General features: G+C 44.0%; 1 protein-coding gene across 1 annotated transcript in view; it reads left to right on the top strand.

Annotated features, from left to right (window-relative positions):
* Positions 1–223: 223 nt before the first annotated feature.
* Positions 224–23,517, top strand: part of HECA (HECA ribonucleoprotein granule regulator) — a 41,542-nt gene continuing 18,248 nt past the window's right edge. Inside the window, exon 1 of the mRNA XM_037045623.1 lies at positions 224–815. Coding sequence (XP_036901518.1) covers positions 545–815 — 271 coding nt within the window. The 5' untranslated portion in view covers positions 224–544. The remainder of the gene's footprint in view (positions 816–23,517) is intronic.

Raw genomic sequence — 23,517 nt, 5'->3', positions numbered from 1 at the left:
AGATGCCATGGGATTGGCGTTTCTGGCCGTTTCAGGAAGGGCGTTTCCCACACGCCCCGGGGCTCCGGAGGCCCTGGGTGAGGGCTCCAGCATGACGTCATTCGAAGGTGGTCGGCTCAGCGCGAGGCATGACGTCACGCGGGCGGGACGGTCCGCCGTGAGGTCACCTGGTGGGCGCGGCCAGGCCGAATCCCCAGTGTCGTCACGGGCGGGGGCAGGGCCAGAGCGTGTCAGCGAAGCCGAATCAAAACAAGCCGGAGACCCGCCTTTTCCCTCCAGCGTAGAGCTTCTCGCTCGCGCCCCGAGCCCGCGGCGTCCGCGCGGCTGCAGACCTCGAGTGGCCGCGCGCCGGCTCCAGGAAGCCGGGCGGGGCGCGGCGGTGGCGATGGCGCGGCGCGGGCCGCGCGGCTAGACGGGCGGCGCAGGAGCCGCCGGCCCGCGCCCTCCATTCTTTCCGCCCCGGAGCCGGCAGCGCGCGGGGTCCCGAGCGGCCGCGCCGCAGGGAGCTGCCTTCGCTGACGCCGGGCACCTGAACACTCCCGAGATGCCCAATCCCAAAAACAGTAAAGGCGGCCGCAAAAACAAGCGCGCCAACAGCAGCGGGGACGAGCAGGAAAATGGAGCCGGGGCCCTGGCAGCGGCGGGCGCGGCGGGCGCGGCGGCCGGGGGGGCCCTGGCGGCAGCGGCGGGCTGCGGAGCGGCTGCGGCGGGCGCGCCGGGCACCGGGGGCGCGGCGGGCTCCGGAGGCGCGGGGACTGGCGCAGCCAACGTCGCGGCCGCCGCGGGGGCTGCAGCCTTGGGCGACGCCAAGAACGGTAAGACGGGGCGAGTGCCAACTTCCTCCACGACGGGGACGGCGCGGTGGCGGGGCCCTGGGTGGCGCGGGCGATGCGTGGACAATGCGAGAGTCAGGAAGTGCTCACCCCGCCCCTCTGCCCCACCGCGGCTGCCCCTTCCCAGTCCCCACGCCAGACGACGACAATTTATCTACGGCCCCTGCCAGGTGTCCGCGCCGCGCAGCGGTCGCTCGTTCTGGGCAGCCTGCTCCCTAGACTACCAGGGGCGCTCGGGTCCCCGTCTGCGGCAGTGCTACCCTCGGGCCTTGCCCGTGGTGCCCCCGCTGGTGAAGCCGAGAGTGCGCCGAGCCTTGGGGGAGGAAGGGAGGAAGGAAGGAAGGAAGAAAAGAGCTGCCCAAGTTGAGAAGAATGATCCGATTGAAAACTTAGGCATCAATTCATTCTTCCCTGTGGTCCCCTGCCCCACCCGCCCCAACCCCCAAGTGAAAAGCCTTAAGTCCCAGCAAATACGGGCTGTCTGTGTCTATTGCCACAGGTGAAGAGGCCCCAGAGACATTTTTTTGGGGCGTGTTGTGTGTATGTGTGTGTGTGTGGGTGGGGTGGGGGTGCTCTTTAATTCTGTTGCTTGCTTGAGGAAGGAAGAGAATCTGAACTTGACTTCCGTTCTCAGCCCGGAGTTAAAAAAAATCATCGTTTATTTAATTCTGCTTCACCTTTTTGGAAGGAAGCCTAAATAATCTTAGGTAGTGCCTGAATGCGCCTTTTGGGGAGCATTTAAGGAATAGTGAAGATGTGACAGTCTTGCTGATGTCACTACAAAGTCGAGGTTTTTGTTGGAGGGTGCAGGCACTTTACTTACTTGGACAGTTCCTTTGAATTCCTTTGGTCAGCCAGTTTTTCAAGGAAGGGAATATAGGTAGCTTATAATGGAAGGAGATTAAGATCTTTATTTCTGGCTTTTAACTTGTAGCTTTCAGCTTTTGAATCCATTCATTTCGTAGACGGTCACCTTTTTAAACAGGGCACCTGCAGTTAGAAGAACTCCATAATGAAGTGTTGCCTGTTAGAAACAGAACGGCAGGCTCCATTGGTTCTGTCTCTGCAATATGGAAATAGAAAGATTTCCAAATTTATCGCATATGTGAATGTTTGATACTACAACATTTGGCCAGACTGTCTTCTCTATGTTCTTTTGTTTTCCTAGCTCTAAACTTCATTTTGGTTTTGATGTGACAGTGGGGAAGGAAGACAGACTCCTGGCTCAACCATTTAGAACTTTGTCATCTTGGAAAGGTCAGTCTTTCTGAGCCTCAGTTTCCTCGCCTGTAAATTTGGGGGGAAAAAACAAAACACTGCTTCTGTTGCCACCCTTACAGATTTACCGTGAGGCTCAGCGTGTGCTTTTCCTACCCAGTCTCTTATTTTTGTCATCTTAAGGGCTTGTTACATTTTGAAGAGCTTTAGCAAAGTTCCTCAAGAAAAGCGATGGACAATGGTAGCAATCATTTATTCATTCAAAAAATATTAAGCGCTTGCAGTGTTACAAGTACCATGTTAAGTATTCAAGGATACGAGGGTAATCAAGAGAGAGGGCGAGCTGCTGGTGGTCCTGGTGGAGTTCGAAGTCCTGTTCTCAGTGGTTGTGGCTCACCCCTGCTCATTTCGTCTGTGTGGAAGCTTCCCACTGGCTGTTTCTTCTTCTTTGTCCAAAAGGTGACAGACCACTTTAAGGTGGTGTGAGGAAATTTTTCTTTTAAAGTAGTGGTATCTCCTCATTTGAAAAGATTAATCTGGTTATGATGTTCCCATTATTACTCTCCTCGGGTATACTTAGCAGTTCTGTTTATATCTGTGTGAAATTATTTTTGATTTGGAGCTTGTTTTATTGAGTAGGGGAAAAAGGGAAGAAATGGGCCTAACAGAAATGGGCATAGCAGAAATGGGTGTAAATCAGCAGGAGAGAAGCAACAAACTTACACCGGAGCCGTGAGCTGAAGTTTATGATGCCAAATTCTTGGTGTTGACATGGTGTGAAGTCTCAGGGAATGATCCACCTTAATTTGAGGAACTCTTATTGCAGTTGACGATAACTGAACTCAGATGCAGAGGTCTCCTGTGCAAAAATTGGTAAATAAGGAAACTGCAAATGCTTTTTGTTTTACCATTTAAAGCTGTTCATTATAATGTAGAGATGGGAGAAATGGCATTTGGCAAATCTTTAAAGGAAGGGACAACAGATATTACCAGCTCAAAATCATCCCATAAGGTCTAATTATTTTGAATTTTAAAATGACATTGATGGGGCTGTTACAGAATTTCCAATTTTTTACTTAAAAAAGTAAATATTTTAACTTTTTACTTAATTGTGATGTTAGATTTTGTGATTACGAATATTACAAATCAAGCAGTTCTTTGAAGGATGTAGTAAAACTACATTCTATTAAACTTTAGAAGGTTTGTTCTCACCGTTCAAGTCATATGTGATCTGCGCCGCAAGTATACAAACTTAAATGACTCTGCTTAAAGTTAACAGTACTTGTTTGTATGAGTAGTTATTTGGAGTTTATAGAATGGCTTTATGTCTTGTAAGTTCTTGGGCAGTGTGGCCACCAGCATGGGGTAATACTAGTTCTTTGTTGTTCACTGTTTGTCAGTAGGTATAAGAAACGATTTACTCTATAAAGGCTTACTCTATTACTCTATTACTAGCTAGGGGAAGCTTGGGGAAGCTTGGCCTGGTTGTGGTCCAGGAAGTTGAACCGGTTGCTGTTGTGCATCTTGGGTAAGTTGAGTATTAATGGTAAAGACTTTGTACCCCAATAAGACATTCATTAGTGCATTTTCAGAGCCTGTTTGTATAGGTTTGTGAAGTTTTTTGCAGGGATTGGAGTAAAAGATGTATAAGCACTATGCTCCTTTTCCATAGTAAACATCTGTCTGCACATACTATAGTGTTTTGGTTGTAGGTGGACAAGATTTGCCGATCATTATTTTTAGGATCCAGTAATCATGCAGTTGATTATAACTATGTAGTTTTATTCTGGAATTATGGTTCTATTAGCTCTCTCTCTCTAGACATATATATATTTTTTCTTTTCTTTTTTTTTCTTTTGCTCTAGGCCTAAAAATATATGAACCCTTGATCATAGTAGCCAGTTTTCACTGGACCCAAGTCCTTCTATAAATTCCTGTTTCCTGGATGACCGTGGTTCACCACTCCACTCATTCCTGACTGCCACCATAACCCCTGGGCTGCTGTGTCCACCTTAACTCATTCAATAGCTCTTTCTAGGAGGTGGAGTGAGTTTACATAGGGATTCACATCCTGGCTCCTCAGATTACTTAGCATATGATTTAGGGTAAGTCATTGACTTATCTGAGGCTCAGTTTCTATATATTTGAATTGAGATTATAGTACCCATACATATGTAGTAAGATATCTATTTACCTATGATGTATATAACATATATTGATATTATATACACATTATTTGTATATATAACTGTATATATACATACACATGTGTATACACACACATACACATGTATGTGTATATACACCTACACATACATGTGTGTGTGTGTGTGTGTGTGTGTGTGTGTATAAACAGTTATAAAATGAGCTTACTTGTTTACTGTTTGTCTTAGATTCTGGCAATAGTCTTGGAGATGGAGATGTACATGCAGGAGGTTTACTGGGGCTGCTCCTGGCCTCATCACTAGTGGCAGAGGAGGGAAGCAGGCTCCCTCAGCGGGAGGGGTTGAACGGTGATGCAGTTGTCAGGGGAGCTCTGGAGCTGGGGTGGCCTTGCAGGTATTTAACTGGAGGTAGGGGGCAGCGCCTGTAAACCTTCCCTCCCCTACTGAGTGGATATTTGGACCTGGGCTGCCCCTGGAGAGATCTCTCAGCTGGAGAGCCTGTGTGGAGAGGGACTCAGCTGAGAGCCTTTGGTTCTGAGCGGAGGAGAGCCACACTTCATCCGGTAGCATTATGGGTTTCTTCACTTAGACCGCTAGTGCCATTCACATAAAACATAGGTGTGGGCTAGTTCTCCCTAACGACCAAACAGGCTTCATGGACCAGAGTGGGAGTTAACCACCCTCATAACATTGTTTTGATGGGAATATGTGTTCTGAATCCATCCATCTGTTTACAAATAGATTTTTGGAGCAACTATAAGTATAGTTGCTTATATTTTTTGGTATACTTAGGCTACCAAACACTTTTTATAACCCCAGGTTTATAGTATATTTTAAATAGTTTCTCCTTTTAGGGTTTACTTGAGTTCTTACTACATTTAAATTACCTTTATCAATTGGTGCGTCTACACATACGTGTGTAGTACATGGAAGGAAAAGGACGAAATTACCTTTATCAATTGGAAGGAAAAGGACAAATATTTGCCTGCTGTTTATTTTGAAGCAAATAATATTTATTGAGGGTCTAAGTGTGTAGAGCAGATTTGGAAGACATTTTTTTTTGCCGTATCTAGAAATTACTTTTGTCAGGTTTTTAAAAATATTTGCTACTTTTGGGTCTTGTCTTTTGAAATCCTCCTCTGTAAGAGGCGCTGGTAGAAAATGTTGCCTCATCCATCGCAGACTCATCTCTTACACTGTGTGTCTAGGGAGGTCTGGTCTGTGCTCTGCTGACGGTGTTTTATGTACGGCCCTTACTTCTTCTCTCTTGACTTGTTGCAGGATCTGAGCTTAAATTCTAGAAATGAAACCTTCGATGTTAGCTTTCCTTCAAGTCCAAGAATATATATTTTCTATAAAAATTGAAAACAGGAGATAAAACTGGGAACTCTCTGCAGCTTAATCCTCCTATGAACAATTTAAAGATCTTGAAGGTATCAAAAGGAAAACTTTGGGGGGGGGAAATTCTCCTGATTGATTTTGGTCACCAGCTCTTTGGTATTTTTAGGGGATTGATTTACTTAAAAATATTTGTCATTTCATTATTTTGTGAGTCATGGGCACTATGGAAGAAAATTACAATAAAAGAAGATAGGCAAAGTTCTTGACTTTCTAGTCAAACCAAATCCCATCAGTTAGGTCGACATTGTTAATATTTTAATATATATTCTTAGAGCCTTTAAATGTTTTTCTTACAGTTTTTAAAAAAGAGGGCCATATATTTTATAATATGCTTTCTACATGTAAAATATTTTGTGGGTATTTTAGCAAAGCAGCAAATTTACAGGTGTATCACCACTTTTAATGAGTGCATAGTATGTCATCATAGATCTGCATCTTGGGTAATTTGATCCTTCAGTTGTTTGATCTTTGGGTTCTTACTCATGCATCCCAGGGCACTATCCAGTTACTTCCTTAGGATACATCCTCACCTGGGACTCGATATGCTCTTGATATGCCGTGTCCAAGGATATGCACAGTGTTGTGATTTTTAATGCACACTGACAGATTGTCCTATAGAAGGGTTGTACTAGCTTGACCCTGCTGTGGCCAGAGTGCCCTTTCCTCATGGCCTCTCTAGTCCCTGGTTTTTATCATTTTAAAGGCCTGCGGGAGAACAGCTAGTGTTTTTCTAACGGCTGGTTGCCCCAAAACGTCTCAGCAGTAGGGCCTCATCTGGGCTGACAGCCTGGAGCAGATTCTGCCACTCTTAGGGGAACTTTCCAAGGCTGCCTCTATCTCTCCCGGGGACTTATGTGTTCTTTGGTAATTTGGTGGCCAACAAGGATCCAACAGAATATCTGATAATGGTGAATGATATTTTAGCAGCTGATGATAGCTAGTGAAGATAAAAGCATTGGCTTTTGAAATCCTGTGTGTACCATTATTCTAATCTTCAGAAGTAAGGCCTAGTATTTTTAAAGTTTTAGTCAAAAAGCAGGTGACTTGGACAGAGCTGGTTATAAACCTTTGTGGCACAATTTACTAGCAAAGTGACTTTGGGGCAAGTTATTTAACCTTGTTTGGCCTCCATTTTCTAAATTCAGCTCTTTGGAGTGTTTTTGAAGATAAGAAAAATATATGTGAAAGGTCTTGGCCGATATGGTCACTATCTTCAAGAGCTTTGTAAGTTTTGTGATTTTTTTCAGTGTTATTCAATAACAAAACTTGTTAAACTATTACACTGTTGAGAACAGACACCGAGAGACAGTAGGGTGGTGGTGAAGGATCTGTGAATATTATTATAGAAAAAACTGGTATATACAAGGTTTTTATTCAAGCACTGATTTAAGTATAAATGGCCTTCTGTTCTTTCCTCATTACCTCTCACTGATGGTAGTTGCCTGAAAAAAATCAGATGATTTAGTTTAAAAAGAAGAGAAAAAGTAAAAAGTGTGAAAACCGTGGCATCTTCATTCACTTATCTGTCTCGTGTATATTGAGTATCTGCTCTTTGCCAGGCACTACCTTAGGCTCTGGGGTTACAAGACAAAAGAATTGGGCCCAGGGGTTTTGGTTTACTTAGGAGACTTTGTAGAAACAAATGGAAATAGATAGTTACGTGTATTGCACAAGGGCAGCTATGAAATATAGTGCAGGACCTTCTGAGATGGTAAAATACTGGCTTAAGCATGAGGACTGGATTTGAAGATCAGGAGACATGAAATGAGCACGTGGAGTTCAAAATAGCTGAAAGGAGTTAAGGAGCCCAGTGAGTTTTCTAGGGATCAGCCAGGGCTTAATATTGCTGAGAATTAAACAAATACCCTTCCTTCTCCAGACAACAATTAGAAAATTCGTTCATTAGTTTACTTGCTCATTTGTTTGCTTGTTCATTGCTTTGTCCATCTATGCACTCATCCATTTAGTCAACATTTATTATGTGTTTACTGTCTTCTGTGATTGGAAGAATAATGTTGGATTATGCTTGTTGGTATCAGAATCTACACCCACATAGGCTCATGGTGAAGCTGGGGTAGAGGCATATCTGCAAACACCAGGAGCCGTGATAATGCGCTAGGGGTGCCCAGTGGAAAAAAATAACTTGTGTCCTGGAGGAGGGACAGTTGAGATGAGTCTTGTAGAAAGGAAGCAGTTAGCCCTGAAACAGAGGGAGGAGGGTGTTTCAGGCTGAGGAAGGTGGGAAAGAGGCTTGAGTCCAGGTTGCTGCCAGGAGTTTGTGGCTGATTTGAAGTGCAGCGGTGGGACGCGAGGCTGGCAAGGGAAGGCACGCAGGCACGTCTGGATGTTTCGTAGTAGCCGGTGTGTTTTGTAGCTGGTGCCGAACTATCCCTGAGGTTTGTCAGCAGGGACAAAGTCAGCTGAGCCTGTAGAAGGGAGTAAACAGAGCTTGTTGACAAGCTTGTAAAGTTACTGTGCATTTTAACAGAATGGGTATCTTGGCAGTTTTTCTTGTGATACAGCTAGTCAGGGACTGGCAGTCCAGCCTGCCATGGACCCTGATCGGGAGTTTTCAGTAAAGCAGCAGGCAGACTGCACTTGCACACACCACTGTTTCCGCACAGCAGGGTGATAGTGTCGCAGCTCCCAAGGCTGCTGTGTGGAAAGTGTCTGAACTGTGGGCACCGGCATCCCTGCACTTCTGAGCCGTTCGAGGTTAGCTAAGTGAGGTTAACTTCAGAGAACCAAACGCCAAGGGAGGGGTTGGGGCCATTTGAGCAGAAAGGCCAGGCTTTACTCTGGAGGGGTGGGGGGGCGGGCGCTCTCCCTGTGGTTTATTTTTCATACTTTTGTACAGAGTATGTCTCTGAGCCAGGTTGGACTAATTATCTTGGTTTGTCATTTTATTTTATCATCATCTAATCAGTTTTAAAACAGTAAACCCTGGTGAGGGGGGATATCACTGCTCTGTACAAAGGCACTGTGTGTCTGCTTTAATTCTGTATGGTTCAGAAAAAGCTTCCGGTTTTCAGTGGTTAGTGAAATAGCAACCTGCTTTGTTTAATCAATATAATGTTTTAGCTTGATTGTACTTGAGAGGTTTTTATAAACTGGCAACAAGTGAGTAGCATTTCTGATAATAATTATGTGTTCTGATTTATCAGAAGTAGAAGGGGAAACAAATTATTTCTGCTCAATTATACTTGTGAAAATAATACTTGAAAACAATTACAGAAATTAAAGTTAGAAACAAGAAAAAATAAGAGGAAGTTTAAAGAAAAGTGAGGAAAGAGGAAGACTTAAAGAGGAAGTGTTAAATGTTAATCATAATTGTTTAGACTACAATTAAGAAGAAAGTTATGTTTCTTATATACACTGACAGTACAGTGTATTTCTTAGATTTAAATTGACAGAGAAGAAAACCTTTTCCTCTACTCTCTTAGGTTCAGTACTTGGGGGCCTGCAAATTAAACTGACAAAAAAAGATAGAGAAAAAGTCAGATTTAATCACACACACAAAAATGTGACTCGGCGGGGTTAGGGGTTAGAATTTGTGGCTTATGTCCCGTCTCACTAGAAGAATGGGAGGAGAGAAAGTGCACCTATAGGAAAACAAATGGCTTTTTGGGAAGACACATGAGTCCTTGGGGAAGAGGTGGGAGATAGAATAGTTTTGTGGTGATGTGTGTTCCGTGGGCTGTGGAGGCTTCTCTTTGGGCACGAGGGTCAGACTTCCCTGGGGGCTCCTGGGAAGGAGGTTTTGACAGTTGAGTTCTTTGAAGTGGCTCTGCTTTTAGGCAGATGGGATATTTTCGGGAACTCAAATACCTTCGGCTCAAAATAATTTTTAGGCCACAGTGGCATATTCTGGACCCCTTCACAATATATTGCAGCTCAAATCACATTACCCCCATTAGAGCAATTATAGTCAGATAGCAAAAGAAAGTATCATAGCTCAGGATTTTTATTCTTCATTTTATTGGAAATGTGTTAGAAACACACGGCCTGAAGGCCTATGACTTTATAAAGCTTATAGAGAGAGTGAATTTAGACCAAAGTCAGGATATCAAATTGCTCATAAAGGGGAGATATTTGCTGAATTTAAAATGTACATTTTTCCCTAAGGGAAAGCCTAAGTTTGTTAATGCCTTAGATCATGTCTCTTCAAGTTAAAAGCACTCAGGAGAAACTTTTGACATTAATGTTGAAACCGAATCACCAACTATTTTAGGTTTCTAAATCAGCACTCCTGAATGTGATGATTACTTCAGTGTAAGATTTAGTAGGACTCTGTTATAACACCATTTCTTACTAAAAGTGACAGTCTCTTTGGTACGCCTTACAAAACTCAGTGTCTGGGCAGAAATGGAAGCTGGGGATGTACAGAAGCAAGTTCTGGCCACTTTTGATTGGCAGCAGGTGCAGTCTGCAATCCGAGAGACCGAGCCTGGGGTGGTTGGTGACGGCTGTAGACAAGCAGACACGGTGCTGCCAGGAGCCATGGAGAGAGCCTGGCATTGGGTATGGGAAGTGTCCTCCTGTGGTGGAGGCAGAAAGTGCTCATCCAGCATAGGCAGCTCCGAGGACTCTTCCAAATGGTTTCCTACTCCTCAGATCTCTTCTTACTGGGCGGTGCCCGCACATTGCAGGAATGTTAGCCCTGGAGTGCTGCGGCACTACATTAGGCCATCAGTTTTAGAGGTGCAGATGGAAGTTTTGCAGCACAGAAACAAAAGAGGTTAAATTTCTGGGCCATAGGTGTGTTTGTGCTGCAAAACCCAGAGAATCAAAAGACAGGAGAAGCGGCCATTCCCACTGACAGAACAGTGATGATAATACCACTGTCCTTTATTGAGACTTAGTGTGACACCCAGCTTTCCACGGTCTACCTTTAAGGACAAGCACACTATGCTCCTGAGATGGCCTCTTGTTCTGCACACTCGGGTCAGAGAGATGGGCCCAACTCGACACCAGAGTTGGATCCTGTTGGATGTTGGTTTCATCTTGACTGACACACACGTGCATGAAGTATGAAGAATTTTCAAGTAGAGGACTTAAATTCAGTATAAAAACATCAAGGAAACAATAGAGCTGTTTAAATTACTTGTAAAAGGCCTCCTGCTTATCGTTTTGGCACTTGAACTGAAATTAAATTTGTAAAACAAGAAAACACTTGAGCAAGGAAGCACTTTGCCCACACCTGCACACTCACATTGATCTGATCCCTTCTCGTGATAGGACTTCCTGCGTTTGTAATCGTGGAGCCTGTGAACATTGGAACTGACACTTTCTTTTCTGAGAGTGGGTCGCTGTTCATAACTAAGAACCGGTTATCTTCATTAGGCTAAAGTCCTGAAGGAGGGCTCACTGGTCGCAAGGCCGTCGGTCTTTCTGGCTTTGATGTGTGTTGTCAGACCCATCTCGAGAAAGGGTTTAACTGCTCTGTGCTAACGCTGGTCCTACGTGGTGCGCTCCTGCCTTCCGACTCCTCAGCGTGGATTTTGATAACCATTTTCAGACAGATGAAGAAGTCCACACCCCATTTTTATTTGTATTTGCTTTTGTTGGACTAATGTATGCTGCTCATTTGCCTTTTTTTCTGTTTGTGCTTTTTGTCCATTTTATTAAAGGGATATTTGGGTCCTTACTGATTTGCACAGTCATTGTGTATTCAGGATTCTTTTTGATGTACATTTTCTTCTGGTTTATAGTTTGTCTTTTTGCCATTTGAGATGTTTTTGTTGGTTAGAAATGTAGTTTGGTTTGATCACAGAACATCCACGTAGTGTCGGAACCTCAAGAGGAAGATAGCAGAGGGTGAGGGAAGTTGTCTGTGAAATTGCTTATAGGAACAGTTGTGGGGTGTGGATGGCGTCCGGTCAGCGACTGCGTTCATTTGGGTATCAGCGCACAGCAGTGCTGTACGCTCGTGAGGTCCTGATTCCCTTCTGTGTTTAATGTTAGGGCCTCTTTTGCAGAGTTGGCTGCAGTTCCTGCCTGACCTCCTCCCCAACCCTTGGCTTCCCTGACCACTGCTGTCCAGTTGACAGCTGAGCTTTGGTGCTGGACACCTGTTGCTTTTTGTAAATTTCTAAAATCTCTTGCAGTTTTTGCTCCAGCCAGTTCCAGGGACCCCAAAACTTGCAGAAAAAAGCCCATTCTTTTCTTATCGCCTTTTCTTAGGAACCAAGCTGCAAACTGAGGCCTCTTATAGGTTAAATTGCCCATAACCTCCTTGTGATAGCAAACTTAAATGCTGACTCATAAGAAAGTTCTCATTTTTCACATTCTGGTACTTGGATTGAAATTGCATTTGTATGTTAATAAAATGAGAACGTAGCACTCAGCTGAAACAAGAGTTTACTCGCACTCCATACATCATGCTGATTCAGTCCACCCTTGTGTGTTCTCAAATGTCTGAGATTTGGAAAAGGTTCCCAGACTGATTGCTTGTTTCTAGGAGTAAGATTTGAGATTTGCTTATAGCTTGAGGTCTCCCATTTTATAAGGTTCATGAACCTTTCTGAGCTTTAATTTTTTTGTGGGTGGTGGGGGGAGGTTCTTAATTCTTTTTATTTAAGAATAAGCAAGATTTATTTGTAGAGTTGTGAATAAATCTGTAGGAGTAGTAAAAAAAATATGTATATACCGTGAGGGATGCTAAAGAGCATACAAAAAGAGCTGGCATTTTGTTCCTTAGTTGGCAAAGAATAAAAAAGTAAACAGTTGTGAGTAAACATATTGGGAGTAGAGCACCCTCAAACTTACAGTTTTTTAAAAAATTTAACATTGGTTCACAAAACCCTTCAGGTGTCAAGTGTACAACTCAACAAAACATCATCTGAACACTGCACGGTGCCCACCACCCAAAGCAAATTCTCTTTCCAGCCACATTTATCCCCCTTTCGTCCACTTCTCCACACCCCACCCCTCCTCTGGCTGGCACCGCACTGTTTTCTGTGTCTGTGTGTTTTATATGTGTCTTGAGAAAGTGAGGGTAAGCATGATTTTGTATGTGTGTGTGACTAAATCTTTGCAAACAAACTGTAAAGCTGTTTGAAAAAGCAAATAGTTGTGTCAACATTTGGGGTTTTTAGTGTTTTCTGGTGGGGTTTGTGGTTTATAGTGTGTCATGTGGTCATGTGGCTGCTTCCCAACTAGTGACAGAATGCACCCTCCGATTAGCTGGGAGAACCCAGGCAGACCTTTGCTTTCCCCAGTGGAGTGTGCGGTGAATGCTCTCCTGAAATCCTTGTTCTGTCTCCTTGGGGGAGTCTTGAGTTTCTCTTTAAGTTCCAATCTGGGAGCTCTTGCTGTGTGGATTTTCCCAAAGACTCTGCAGTGCTCCGCAGCTGGTCCCAGGGCAAACCCAGCTCCTCGAGTGAGTTGAGCTTGTCTGGAGTTTCTGCAGAAGAGCTTTCTGACCCCAGAGTGGGGACTGGCTGGCAGCTGAAGCCTCAGGGAAGGTTCTCTTACCAGTGTAAGTAGAGCTGGTTTGGGGATAGTTTGGTTGTGATCCGTGAATCATCCTGTCCCCGGGTTTCATTATCACAGCAGATTCCACTGTGATTTTAACCATTGGATTAACAGAGCTCTGCTTCTGGCCTGTTGCACTGCATGATTTACGAGTAGGTGCCTGCATTTGTAATCATGCCTCACGTGGTTTGTATCTTGGCTCACGTCAGGCCTTTCTGCCCTCTGCTCTTTACCTGCCTCTAGGGTCCTGTGGAGTGGGGGTTTAAGTGTGGCTGTGAAAGCATTGAAATGCTTACATGTGACTTTAATTTGTTTCCCGACCTCCCTTTTAGAGTTTGCATTGTACATTAGGTTAAAGAAAAACAAAACCAAGAGGAAAACACAAAGCAAAAACTAACTTACGGAGCACACAGCAGGTTGGTGGTTCCCGGCAGAGGAAGGGGGCAGCTGCACGGAGGGTGAGAGGAGTAAGGGGTCAGCTGTGTGGTGACGGACGGGACTAGTTTGGTCGTGGGTGTGGTTTAGTGCATGCACATGGAGGTTTATCCTGTCACACACCTGCAATTATATAATGTTATGAACCAATCAATGGTTACCTCAAAAGTAAATTAGAAAGAATTTTGAACATATCAAACCATATTGTGGAATTTTTCAAAGTAATTTCTATAGTCACGTGATGCTTGGTATGCATGTGTATCAGTGTATGCATGTAAATGTGTCAGTATGTTTATATTGAATCAGTTTTTCTTGGGATGTGGTTGATTAAAAACAATTTGTAAGCTTCATCTTGGAGATACAGAGATTCGCAAATTTTGGCTTTGAAATAACTTATTTTTTTTAACATTTTGTGAAATATGTAATCTAAGGATTGCTTGGAAGAATATTTAAGGAATTGACTTGAAATATTTTTCTCTAGACAGATTTGGAAATACTTTAGAATTCATTTGAAATATAACCATATGTATATTTGTGTATATTTACATATTTAATAGAATTGCATAATATGACAAATTTTCTCACAGCAAAATGTCTAGATAGTTTGGTAACTTTTTTAAATGACATATTGTTCATTCCCTCTAGTTTAGAAGTGAAGAGTTTCGTCTTCAGGGATGGTTGCACTGTAAGACTAGGTCTGTGTTCCACGAGAGTTAGTGACTGAGATACTAACTAGGTAAATGACATCACTGGTTAACAATATATCAGTGGGGTCTAAACCTTGAGGCTACTCTGCAGCGGGGAATATTATGAGGCACTCTCTTGAAAACAAGTCCTCCCATAACAGGCTGTGGTGGGCGGACTTCGGTGGTGCAGTGCTGGGCCAGGGCACAGACACACGTACTCCTGAGTCTAGCTTTCAGTTTTAGGGAGGTATGTGGAGACTCAGACACGCCTTCTCCTGGGACAAGCCTTTCCTTGTTGCAACAGATTTGGGTGAGTAGTATGGCCTCCAGGCAGAAGCTTTGTCTTTTCTGCTTAGATGCCAGCAGAATTGCTGTAAGGAATTTTCCCAGGTTTATTTTGAAGGGAAGGCAAGGGAACAGAAAGAGTGTATTTTCCAAGGGGTTCAGCAGGGCAGAAAAGGTACAGGGAAAACAAAGGGAAATGAATTTAGCCACTTTGTGCTGGGGTTTTATTGCTTTAAATACAATAGTCTTAAAATCATTCTGTAAGTTGGTAAGGTGACCCAGTCTGTTGATCAAAATAGGGTCCAGGAGAAATAGATTGAGGTTCTGTTTCTCAGAGTCAGCTGTCCAATTTGATAGTGTCTATACTGATAGAATGTTTTCTTTTATGTCCTTTTCAAGGAAAATTGCTTTTTCTCATTGATTGACAAGTAGACCCTCTGTTCATGACGGACCGACCCACCCTCCCTCTTTCTTTTCTTTTTTTCTCTTCTCTTCTTCTCTTCCCTCCCTCCCTCCCTCCCTCCCTCCCTTCCTTTCTTCCTTCCTCCCTTCCTTCGCTTGGCAAGTCCATTAAGTAGAGTGCATTTACCTTATTTTCTGTCTTTCTTTGTTTTTAAGGAGTCCAAAGATTGGGATCAGGAAACCTTTGTATTGTAGTTGGGTTTCAGTACTTGGCTTCTTTAACTTGGTTTTCCTCATACCTAGATTTCACATGATTCTGAGGAGTCATGTAGGTATTGAACATTTTGAACAAACTTGTATAACCAGATCATAGTAAGTAGTTCTATGATTTTGAATAAAGCACTATTACAGATTATAAAACTACTTAAGATCTGGGTACACAAAGCTGTTGGTCATTGCCTGTCTTTACAGACTGACTCTGTGCTCTTTGTTGGTCTGTGTGTGGTGAGAATGGAAAAGGAAGGCCACTTCTTAGCAGAATGACCCCAGGCAGGACACTGGGGGACCATTTGGAAGTGGGCGCAGGAAGTGTTTGTGGAAGCTGAGCCAAGGGATTGCCGTATTTCTGTTTGTGGAGCTTTGCTATCTTTAAGAAATATTCAGGAAAAACTGTGACATCATTATCTTCATCCTGACACTCAGCCTACATCAGGCTTGTTTTGGGTCCATGTCAGTTTGGGCCCGGATGTGGCCTCTGTCACACAAGGAAGATATGAGTTTCTGCTTTATAATCACTGTTGATATATTGATATACCATTATCAGGGTGTTGAGGCCAGAAAGGGAATAAAAATAGGTAAAATAGAAAGAACCTTATAGCTTCCTGTTTAGTTTGAATTTGAGGCTGGGTAAGCTTATGCGTTTTAATTGAAAGTAAGGAAAGAGTAGACGTAGGGGAATAAACTGAATATATTGAGACAATGTTAAAAACCCAAGTTGTTAAATATGGTTGAAAGGATCACTTTGCTTTTTTTGTTTTTTTTAATGTGAAGCTTCCATGTTTATTTGGATAGAGTGGTTTGTCTGAGTAAAAGCCTTATGTTTAAACCCTACTCTGAGCATACAAAAACATGTTTAACCAAATATAATTGCCATGTACCCAAGTTGCTACCCATTTTGGAACAGTCTTTTACACTTAAAATAATGTGAGGGAGGATAAACTAAATCAGAGGTTAAGACAGTGTGTGCGTAAGTGAGTTTACTGTAGCTCTGACGGTAATTGAAACAAGTTGCCAAAATGTTTTTGTTTTAACTTTCCTTTATATATCAGACTTAGTGTCTTTTTAGAATTTTTAGTGAAAAAAAAGGTCTCGGGATGTTTGAAAACACTTATTTAAGAACCACTTTAGTTTTCAGTTAGAAAATATTCATCAGTTAATCAAGTGATTTTGTAAACACCCACTGAATTTGAGGTGTGGGACGCCAGCGGGCTGCAGTTAGTCTTCTAACCAACCTGCGTCCGCTCCTTCCCCTTCTAGTCCGCTTTCCGAGCCCCAGCCTCCGGGCTCCCCCGAAGCAGAGGTTTTGCTTGTGGGCCTGGTGGGCGATCAGGTGGAAAGGGAGAAGGTGGCCTAAATGGGAGTTCCTTGAATGGGTATCAAAGAACTTGGGACTTCAGCCTGGGGGTTTCTGAGGCCCCTGATGTGTATATGACATAATCATAGTGTAATTTCAGAAAGCTGATATAAAGGTGATGATCAGACTTTTTTGTTTGTATTTCCCCTAAAAGAATTTGAAAAAACAGAGTCTCTCTCGCATATTTAACATTGCCACATCAGTTCTTTTAAAGGTTTACATAAATGCCAAGGATACAGTATGCAGTTTATTGCATACATTGTCATTTAAATGTATTTAAACAGAATACAATTATCATTAACTTGACAACCATTTTCAGCTATATAAAATAATGGTGAAAATTTTTACATTTTTATTTATTTCTATTTTTTTCTTATCTATTATTTTACCCTAAGATGGAGTATTGTTCACTTCAAAGTCTTTTATTGATTATCCTATTCTATTTATTATGTAAAAATGTATGTAAACTTAAGTTTATATTGAGAAGCATTTCCAGAATGGCAGAATAAGGACCTCCAGAAATCTGTTTCCCCATAGAGATAATGAGAACACTGGCAGAAATGACCAAAATCAGATTTTACAGAACTCTAGAAAATAACGAAATGCTTGCAATAGTCCTAGGAGTGTTCATTCAAGGGAAACGACTGAATCGTAAAGAACAGTGAGTTTTCTTGCATTTTAACTTGCTCGTTTCCACCCACTCTCCTTGGGTTCGGTTAGCTTTAAAACAACAGCCTAATAGTTGGGAGGGGGGATGGTGGATAGGCTTGGAGCTTCCCCAGGGCCCTGCCCTGGGAGAACTGTCACTGACCTGTCTGGAAGCTCCCTAATGAAGCCTCCTTCAGAGGGCTTGTCTTTATTTGACCTGACTCAGATCGCCCAGGGGTGAAAGCCCTGTTCTTGGGTGTCTGTTGAAAACAACCAGCAGTAATTGTTTAATATGGCAGCTGTCTGCAGCAGTGATGCCAGTGGGGCAAACAAGAAGTGGGCCAAAAACTTGAAAAGATTATCTTCGGAATGAGATGTCCATAGGGGACTTTGAAAAGCTCTGATACTATGGAAAACAGTATGGAATTTTCTCAGAAAAGTCAAAATGGATCTGCCTTTTGACCCAGCAATTCCACTGCTAGGATTATATCCTAAGAACCCTGAAACACTAATCCAAAGGAACCTGTGCACCCCAATGTTCACAGCAGTACAGTTTACGATAGCCAAGTGCTGGAAGCAACCTGAATGCCCACCAGTAAATGAGTGGATAAAAAAACTATGGTACATTTACACAATGGAATACTATGCAGCAGAAAGAAGGAGCTCCTACCCTTTGCAAGAGCATGGATGGAGCTGGAAAGCAGTGTGCTGAGTGAAATAAGCCAGGTGTTGAAGGACAAATACCATATGATCTCACCTTTAACGGGAAGCTAAACAACAAAACAAACAAACAAGCAAAATATAACCAAAGTCACTGAAATAGAAAACAGGCTGACAGTGACCACAGGGGAGAGGGGAGGGAATTTTAGGGGAAAGGGGGAGGGTTTACAGGAACAAGTATAAAGGACACATGGACAAAAACAAGGTGGGGTGGAAATGGGAGGGAAGTGGGGAGGGCTGGTGGAGTGGGCTGGGATGGGAGTAAAAGACAGAAAACTGTACTTGAACAACAATTAAAATTAAAAACTGAAAAAAAGAAAGAAAGAAAAAAGCTCTGATATATTCCTGGCACTTTGGAAGACCAGTGCGCAAGCCCAGGCAAGACCGAGGGAGGCCATCATTCTCTCCTCTGGCTGACCTTGAGGCTCTGCAGAAGCACAGAAGTAATGGCTGAAACAGACTTGCAGAAACAGTGTGTCAGTTGACACACTGAAGGTGTGCCCCAACACACACACACAGAGCCCGTTGGTGAATTCAGGTTGGGAGACGTACTAGGGCGGAGGCCTGGATGACCAGGGAGTACATGATGCACCAAAAAGGCACTTGGATTTACATTTCCTAACAGAAAACCTTCAACAGGTGTGGTAAGACACACTGCAGACACTCCACTGGAACTCGGATGTAGGGGAGTGTGTGGACATCTTCTGTGAAATCTTTCTTGAAGATTGTTTCTCTCTTTTGAGCTTGGGAGGTATTAATGTCAGTGAGGTAAGGGTTACATTCTCTGAGGGGTACCTGGTCTACAGATGACCCATGTTGCCAGTTATTCATGCAGCCAAATGTCTTACCTGTTGGACAGCCTAGGGAGGAGGTAAAGCCATTTGTCTTTTCAGCTGAGGTCAGCAGGAAGCAGAGGTAAGGAGAGGGGTCCAACTCTACTGTGGCCTTTGGTGTCCAGGCACCATTGTGGGCTGGCCCAGGGAGAAGAAGCGGGCCACCGTTTGGGGGATGCTGTGCTGTGACTTAAGCAATAAATGGGGATTCCATGTAAAAATACCACTTAGGAATTTTGATTATGGCCACAGTATGAATATTAGTGCTGGCAGAAGGGGAGGGTGTTGACGGGGGCAGTAAATCAAGTTCTGTAGTGTTTCAGAGGAGTGAAGGGGAAGGCTTTAAAATTGGAACATAGTCCTGGAGGGTGACGTGGGTCCTTTCTGGAATCTTTAAACATGGGACATCCCTGGAGCTTTTCTGCCATCTGAAGAGACTGTGATTTGGTTCTGAGAGCTCCCGGACCTGCCTTCCCTTCAGGGTGATCGAACACAGGACATGTGGTGCAGGGCTGGGGTGCAGCCCTCCATGACGCAGCAGGCTCCAGATCCTGCTTGGGCAGGAGAACATGCAGCCTGCTAATTTATTTTCTAGTAGAGTATGCGCCCGTTACATGTGAATTGAGTTACGCAAATTTCAAGTAATGACATAAGTAATATTAATAGAAGCTTCACATTATGTGCAAAGTTTCAACAAACACATTCCCCCAAATTATACATTAGGTGATCTCGTATTTTCAAAGCCAGCAGGTCAACTGAATGATAAAAATGCTTCGTTGCCCAGTGGCATCACCTTTCCTCATTAAGAAAAACCTGTAGCCCTGGCTGGTGTAGCTCAATGGATTGAGCGTGGGCCTGTGAACCAGAGGATGGTGGTTCAGTTCCCAGTCAGGGCACATGCCTGGGTTGCAGGCCAGTTCCCAGCAGGGGACTCATGAGGCAACCATACATTGATATTTCTCTCCCTCTCTCCTTCCCTTCCCGTCTAAAGATAAATAAATAAAATCTTTAAAAAAAAAGAAAGAGAGAAAAACCTGCTACCCCTAGGCAATATTATGTGAACTCTGGTTTGGTTTTGTTTTTTTAGAACTTCCAGGATTTTTGTGAAATTTGTGGTGGTATTTTAAAAATAACTGTTACAATTTAGATTGTTATTATAGCTTTCAAAATATCCAAGTGTGCTAATACTGGTGCTGAAAAAATCCCCCAAATCAGTAACTTTGGAACAGAAGTGTGACCAAACAGTACAGTGTGCCATGCTGTCAGTCTGTGAGGTGCAGCTGAGACATACTGGAGATGATGCTCATAATGCCCATGTCGGTAAAGCAGCAACACAGTATGGACTGCGGACGTTGGTGTCCGGAGGGTGCCTTCCCCACACTCCACCCCTGGGCTGTGGGGCAGCCAGTCTGAATTATGTGAGTTCTTCAGGAAGATGTCCCGTGAATGAGATGCAGTCATGTTTTACGAACTCCTGCTACCTAGGCTTAGGAAGGATCGTTTAGGTTGAAAACTACGTACGACAATATACTTACTTGTCTGACATTGAGTTAGAACATCTTTAAAGGGTTAGCGGAAGATAATTTTTCTTCTGTTTCTTTAAAACTTGTCAGTAAATATTTAGCAAGTTATTTTGTGCTTGCTTGTTGTGGGGAAGAAATGTATTTCTTGCACCAGTTTATGTGTGGAGATAGGATGGTCATTTTCTGGTTGTAGCTTTGCTTGAAGTGCATTCAGAGTCATTGGTTTCACGTCAAGTACAGTCACACCTCGGTACTCGTCGGCTTCAGACTTGTCAAACTCTGCACTTGTTGCATTTTGATGAGAAAAAAATGTTTCAGCACTGTGCTTGATTGGAACTTGTCACATTTGCTAGAATTTGCATGAGTTGGTTTTGGCACACCTCATGAGTTCCGGAACAAATTGAAGATGAGTACAGAGGTATCACTGCATTGTAATATAAAGTGATAAGGCTTCTAATAATTGCTTATATCTAAATGGTGCTTATTATATGCCAGACACTGTTCGAATGGCCTTAACTCCTTTAGTCCTCATGGCAACCCTTTGAGGTGTAAGTACCACTCTTTCTGCCATTTTACAGGTAAGGCAACAGAAACACAGGGAGGTTATGACTTGGCAAACTCTGAAGACCAGTAAGTTGCAGGGCTGAGAGTCAAATCTAGGCTGGCTGGCTGCAGAGTCTGTATCCTCAACATCATGCTCGCAGGCCTCTTGAGAAGCCGGAGGTGAAGATCCTCTTGCTCCTTCAAACTCTGAAGGGAACTTGCTCAGCAAACAAGGGGTGTGTTCCCGTGTAAGAAGAATTACTGTGTGGTGAAGGTCTGTGTAATAGTTGTTCAGAACCCCTGATATTCGCATTTGGTAATTGGATGCCAAAGGAGGATGGCATAGGTTATGGCTAGCTTGAGGCAGTGAAGGCCCGCCCCAGAGAGCGTCCAGGGTTGAATCTGGGAGATCTGTGGAGAGCTAATCTGGAGCCGAGCACTCAGGCTGTGCTCTGCAGGGGTTCAGCCTTCCCCCCTTCTCCTTCCTCCAGCAATGCGTCACCCAGAGTGCTGAGTCCGATTGGACCACACTTTCCTTCAACAAGACATTAAACCCTAAAAGGAGCTTCACAGTAATGGGACCAGGTCCCTGCCTCATTCCTTCTCTCCACCCAAATCCCCACATGCTTGTGATGTGCTTATAGTTATTTTAAGAGGGGTGAAAACATTTAATTTCACAGGTAAAAAAAGCTGCGCTGGCTGGGATGGCTCAGTGGATTGAGCATGGGACTGTGAACCGAAGGGTCTCTGGTTCGATTCCCAGTCAGGGCACATGCCTGGGTTGTGGGCCAGGTCCCCAGTGGGGGGTGCTCAAGAGGCAACCGCACATTGATGTTTCTCTTCCTCTCTCCCTCCCTTCCCCTCTATAAAAATAAATAAAAATCTTTTATAAAAAGCTGAAGATGGCACTGCCTGGTTTATGGACACCTGCTGGGTGAATGGGTTTCCCCAGAGGTTTGGTTTGTTGGGCAGCCAGTGTAAATGATCACCGTCATTTCCATAGGTGGGGCACAGAGACCTGATTCAGGGTGAGATATGGGATGTGAGCTGGGGAGGGTGACCTCAGCCTAGTTGTCCTGTTGTCTTTGAAATTGTTGCCCAGCAGGAGGTGAGGCCTGACTGTTTTCACTTGGGCAGAGAGAAACAGCAGCTGATCCTGGATATTGATGATGACGCTGCAAACACAGGCACTGGAGGGCTAGTGTACGTTTTTACAACAGTGCTCCCTCTGCGTAAGGGAGCATGGCCCCCATATTCCTAGTTAAGCCATCACGGCTGGGACTAAAGTCCTAAGGGATGTGCGTGATGCGGGCCCTTGTTGAACGTGGGATCCCTTCTCCCGCCTCCCCATTATAGGTTTAGTTGTATCTCATCCACGTGGATTCCATGTGTACCATCGTTGTACAGCCATTCCTAAGAGCCAGGGGTTTTTATAAATTTCGAGGCATCTTTCAGGAGGCAATCGAATGTTTCTGTCTGTAATACTGCTAATTTCTTATAGATGTCCCTTTGAATGCCCCCAGTGCCGTTTCCTAGAGTTACAAAGGCTCTTCCTATATGTTTTGGTTAACTGTAAGACTTAGGAAATTTAAAAAAGCATGGCATGGCATGGCAATATCCACTTATTTACTTACTTTCTAAACACCTATTGTGTGTCTATAACATTAGATGGGAAAAGTAGGGAAGATGCTGGAGCAGTCTGTGTTTAGTTGGGGAGCCGGGTACACGGGTAGAAGACCGTGGTGAAGACAGCGTAGCGGAGTTTTTCTGCGGCTGTGCAGTTTGCAGCGTGCTTCCACGCACACAGGAGTGGGCGGGAGTAGGCGTGCTGCTGTGAGGGCATGAAACACAAAGTTTATTCTCATGTTATTCTCATTAATTACTGTATCGTTTATGTCACAGCTGTAGAGCTACCTTGGCCCGCCCTTGTATCCGAAGTGTGCGAGAGCAAGTTCTTTTTCATCCTCACTGCACGGTGAGGTAACTGCTTCCCGTCAGGTCGCCAGTCAGCAGAACTGGCACCTTCTTTTTTTAAGGGTATTTGCTTACTTACTTATTTATTTAAATATGTTATTGTTTATGCTGTTACAGTTGTCCCAATTTGTCCCCCTTTGCCTTCCTCCACTCAGTCCACACCTTACTTCCAAACTCAATCCCCACACTGTTATCCATGTCCATGGATATTTCATATATGTTCTTTTTAGAGAGAGGGGAAGGGCGAGAGAGAGGGAGAGAAACATTAGTATACAGGGGAAACATTGATTGGTTGAGTCTCATAAGCCTCCTACCCAGGACCTGGCCTGCAACCCAGGCATGTGCCCTGACTGGGAATCGAACCAGACACCTTTTGGTTTGGGGGACAGTGCCCAACCCACTGAGCCACACCAGTCGGGGCAGAACTGGCACCTTTTAGATGCATTTCCAGTGTGGACATTGGGAGGGGGAGGGGAAGCTGCCAAGATGTAAGTTTGAACTAAGCCTTGAAGAAAATCAAGTCTTTGTAGAGTGTAGAGGCCAGGCTGTGTGAGATGTGGAGGCCTGTCAGAAGTCCCGCACTGTTCCCAAGGCCCACCCTGTTATTCGCCTGCTCTAGGAGCCTTGCCCGAGGGCGGGAGGTGTGCTTGGGGGAGGTGTCTGTTGCACATACTGGGTATCCAACAAGCCCTCAGCTTGGTATCCTCTTCGGAGGCCTAGCCACAAGGCCACATCAAAGTGG

This window comes from Sturnira hondurensis, unplaced genomic scaffold (genome assembly GCF_014824575.4).
Source record: "Sturnira hondurensis isolate 20B ecotype Veracruz unplaced genomic scaffold, ASM1482457v3 Scaffold0004474, whole genome shotgun sequence".
NCBI lineage: Eukaryota > Metazoa > Chordata > Mammalia > Chiroptera > Phyllostomidae > Sturnira > Sturnira hondurensis.
Note: the sequence above shows the minus strand (reverse complement) of the source record. Positions and strands in the feature narration are given on the sequence as shown.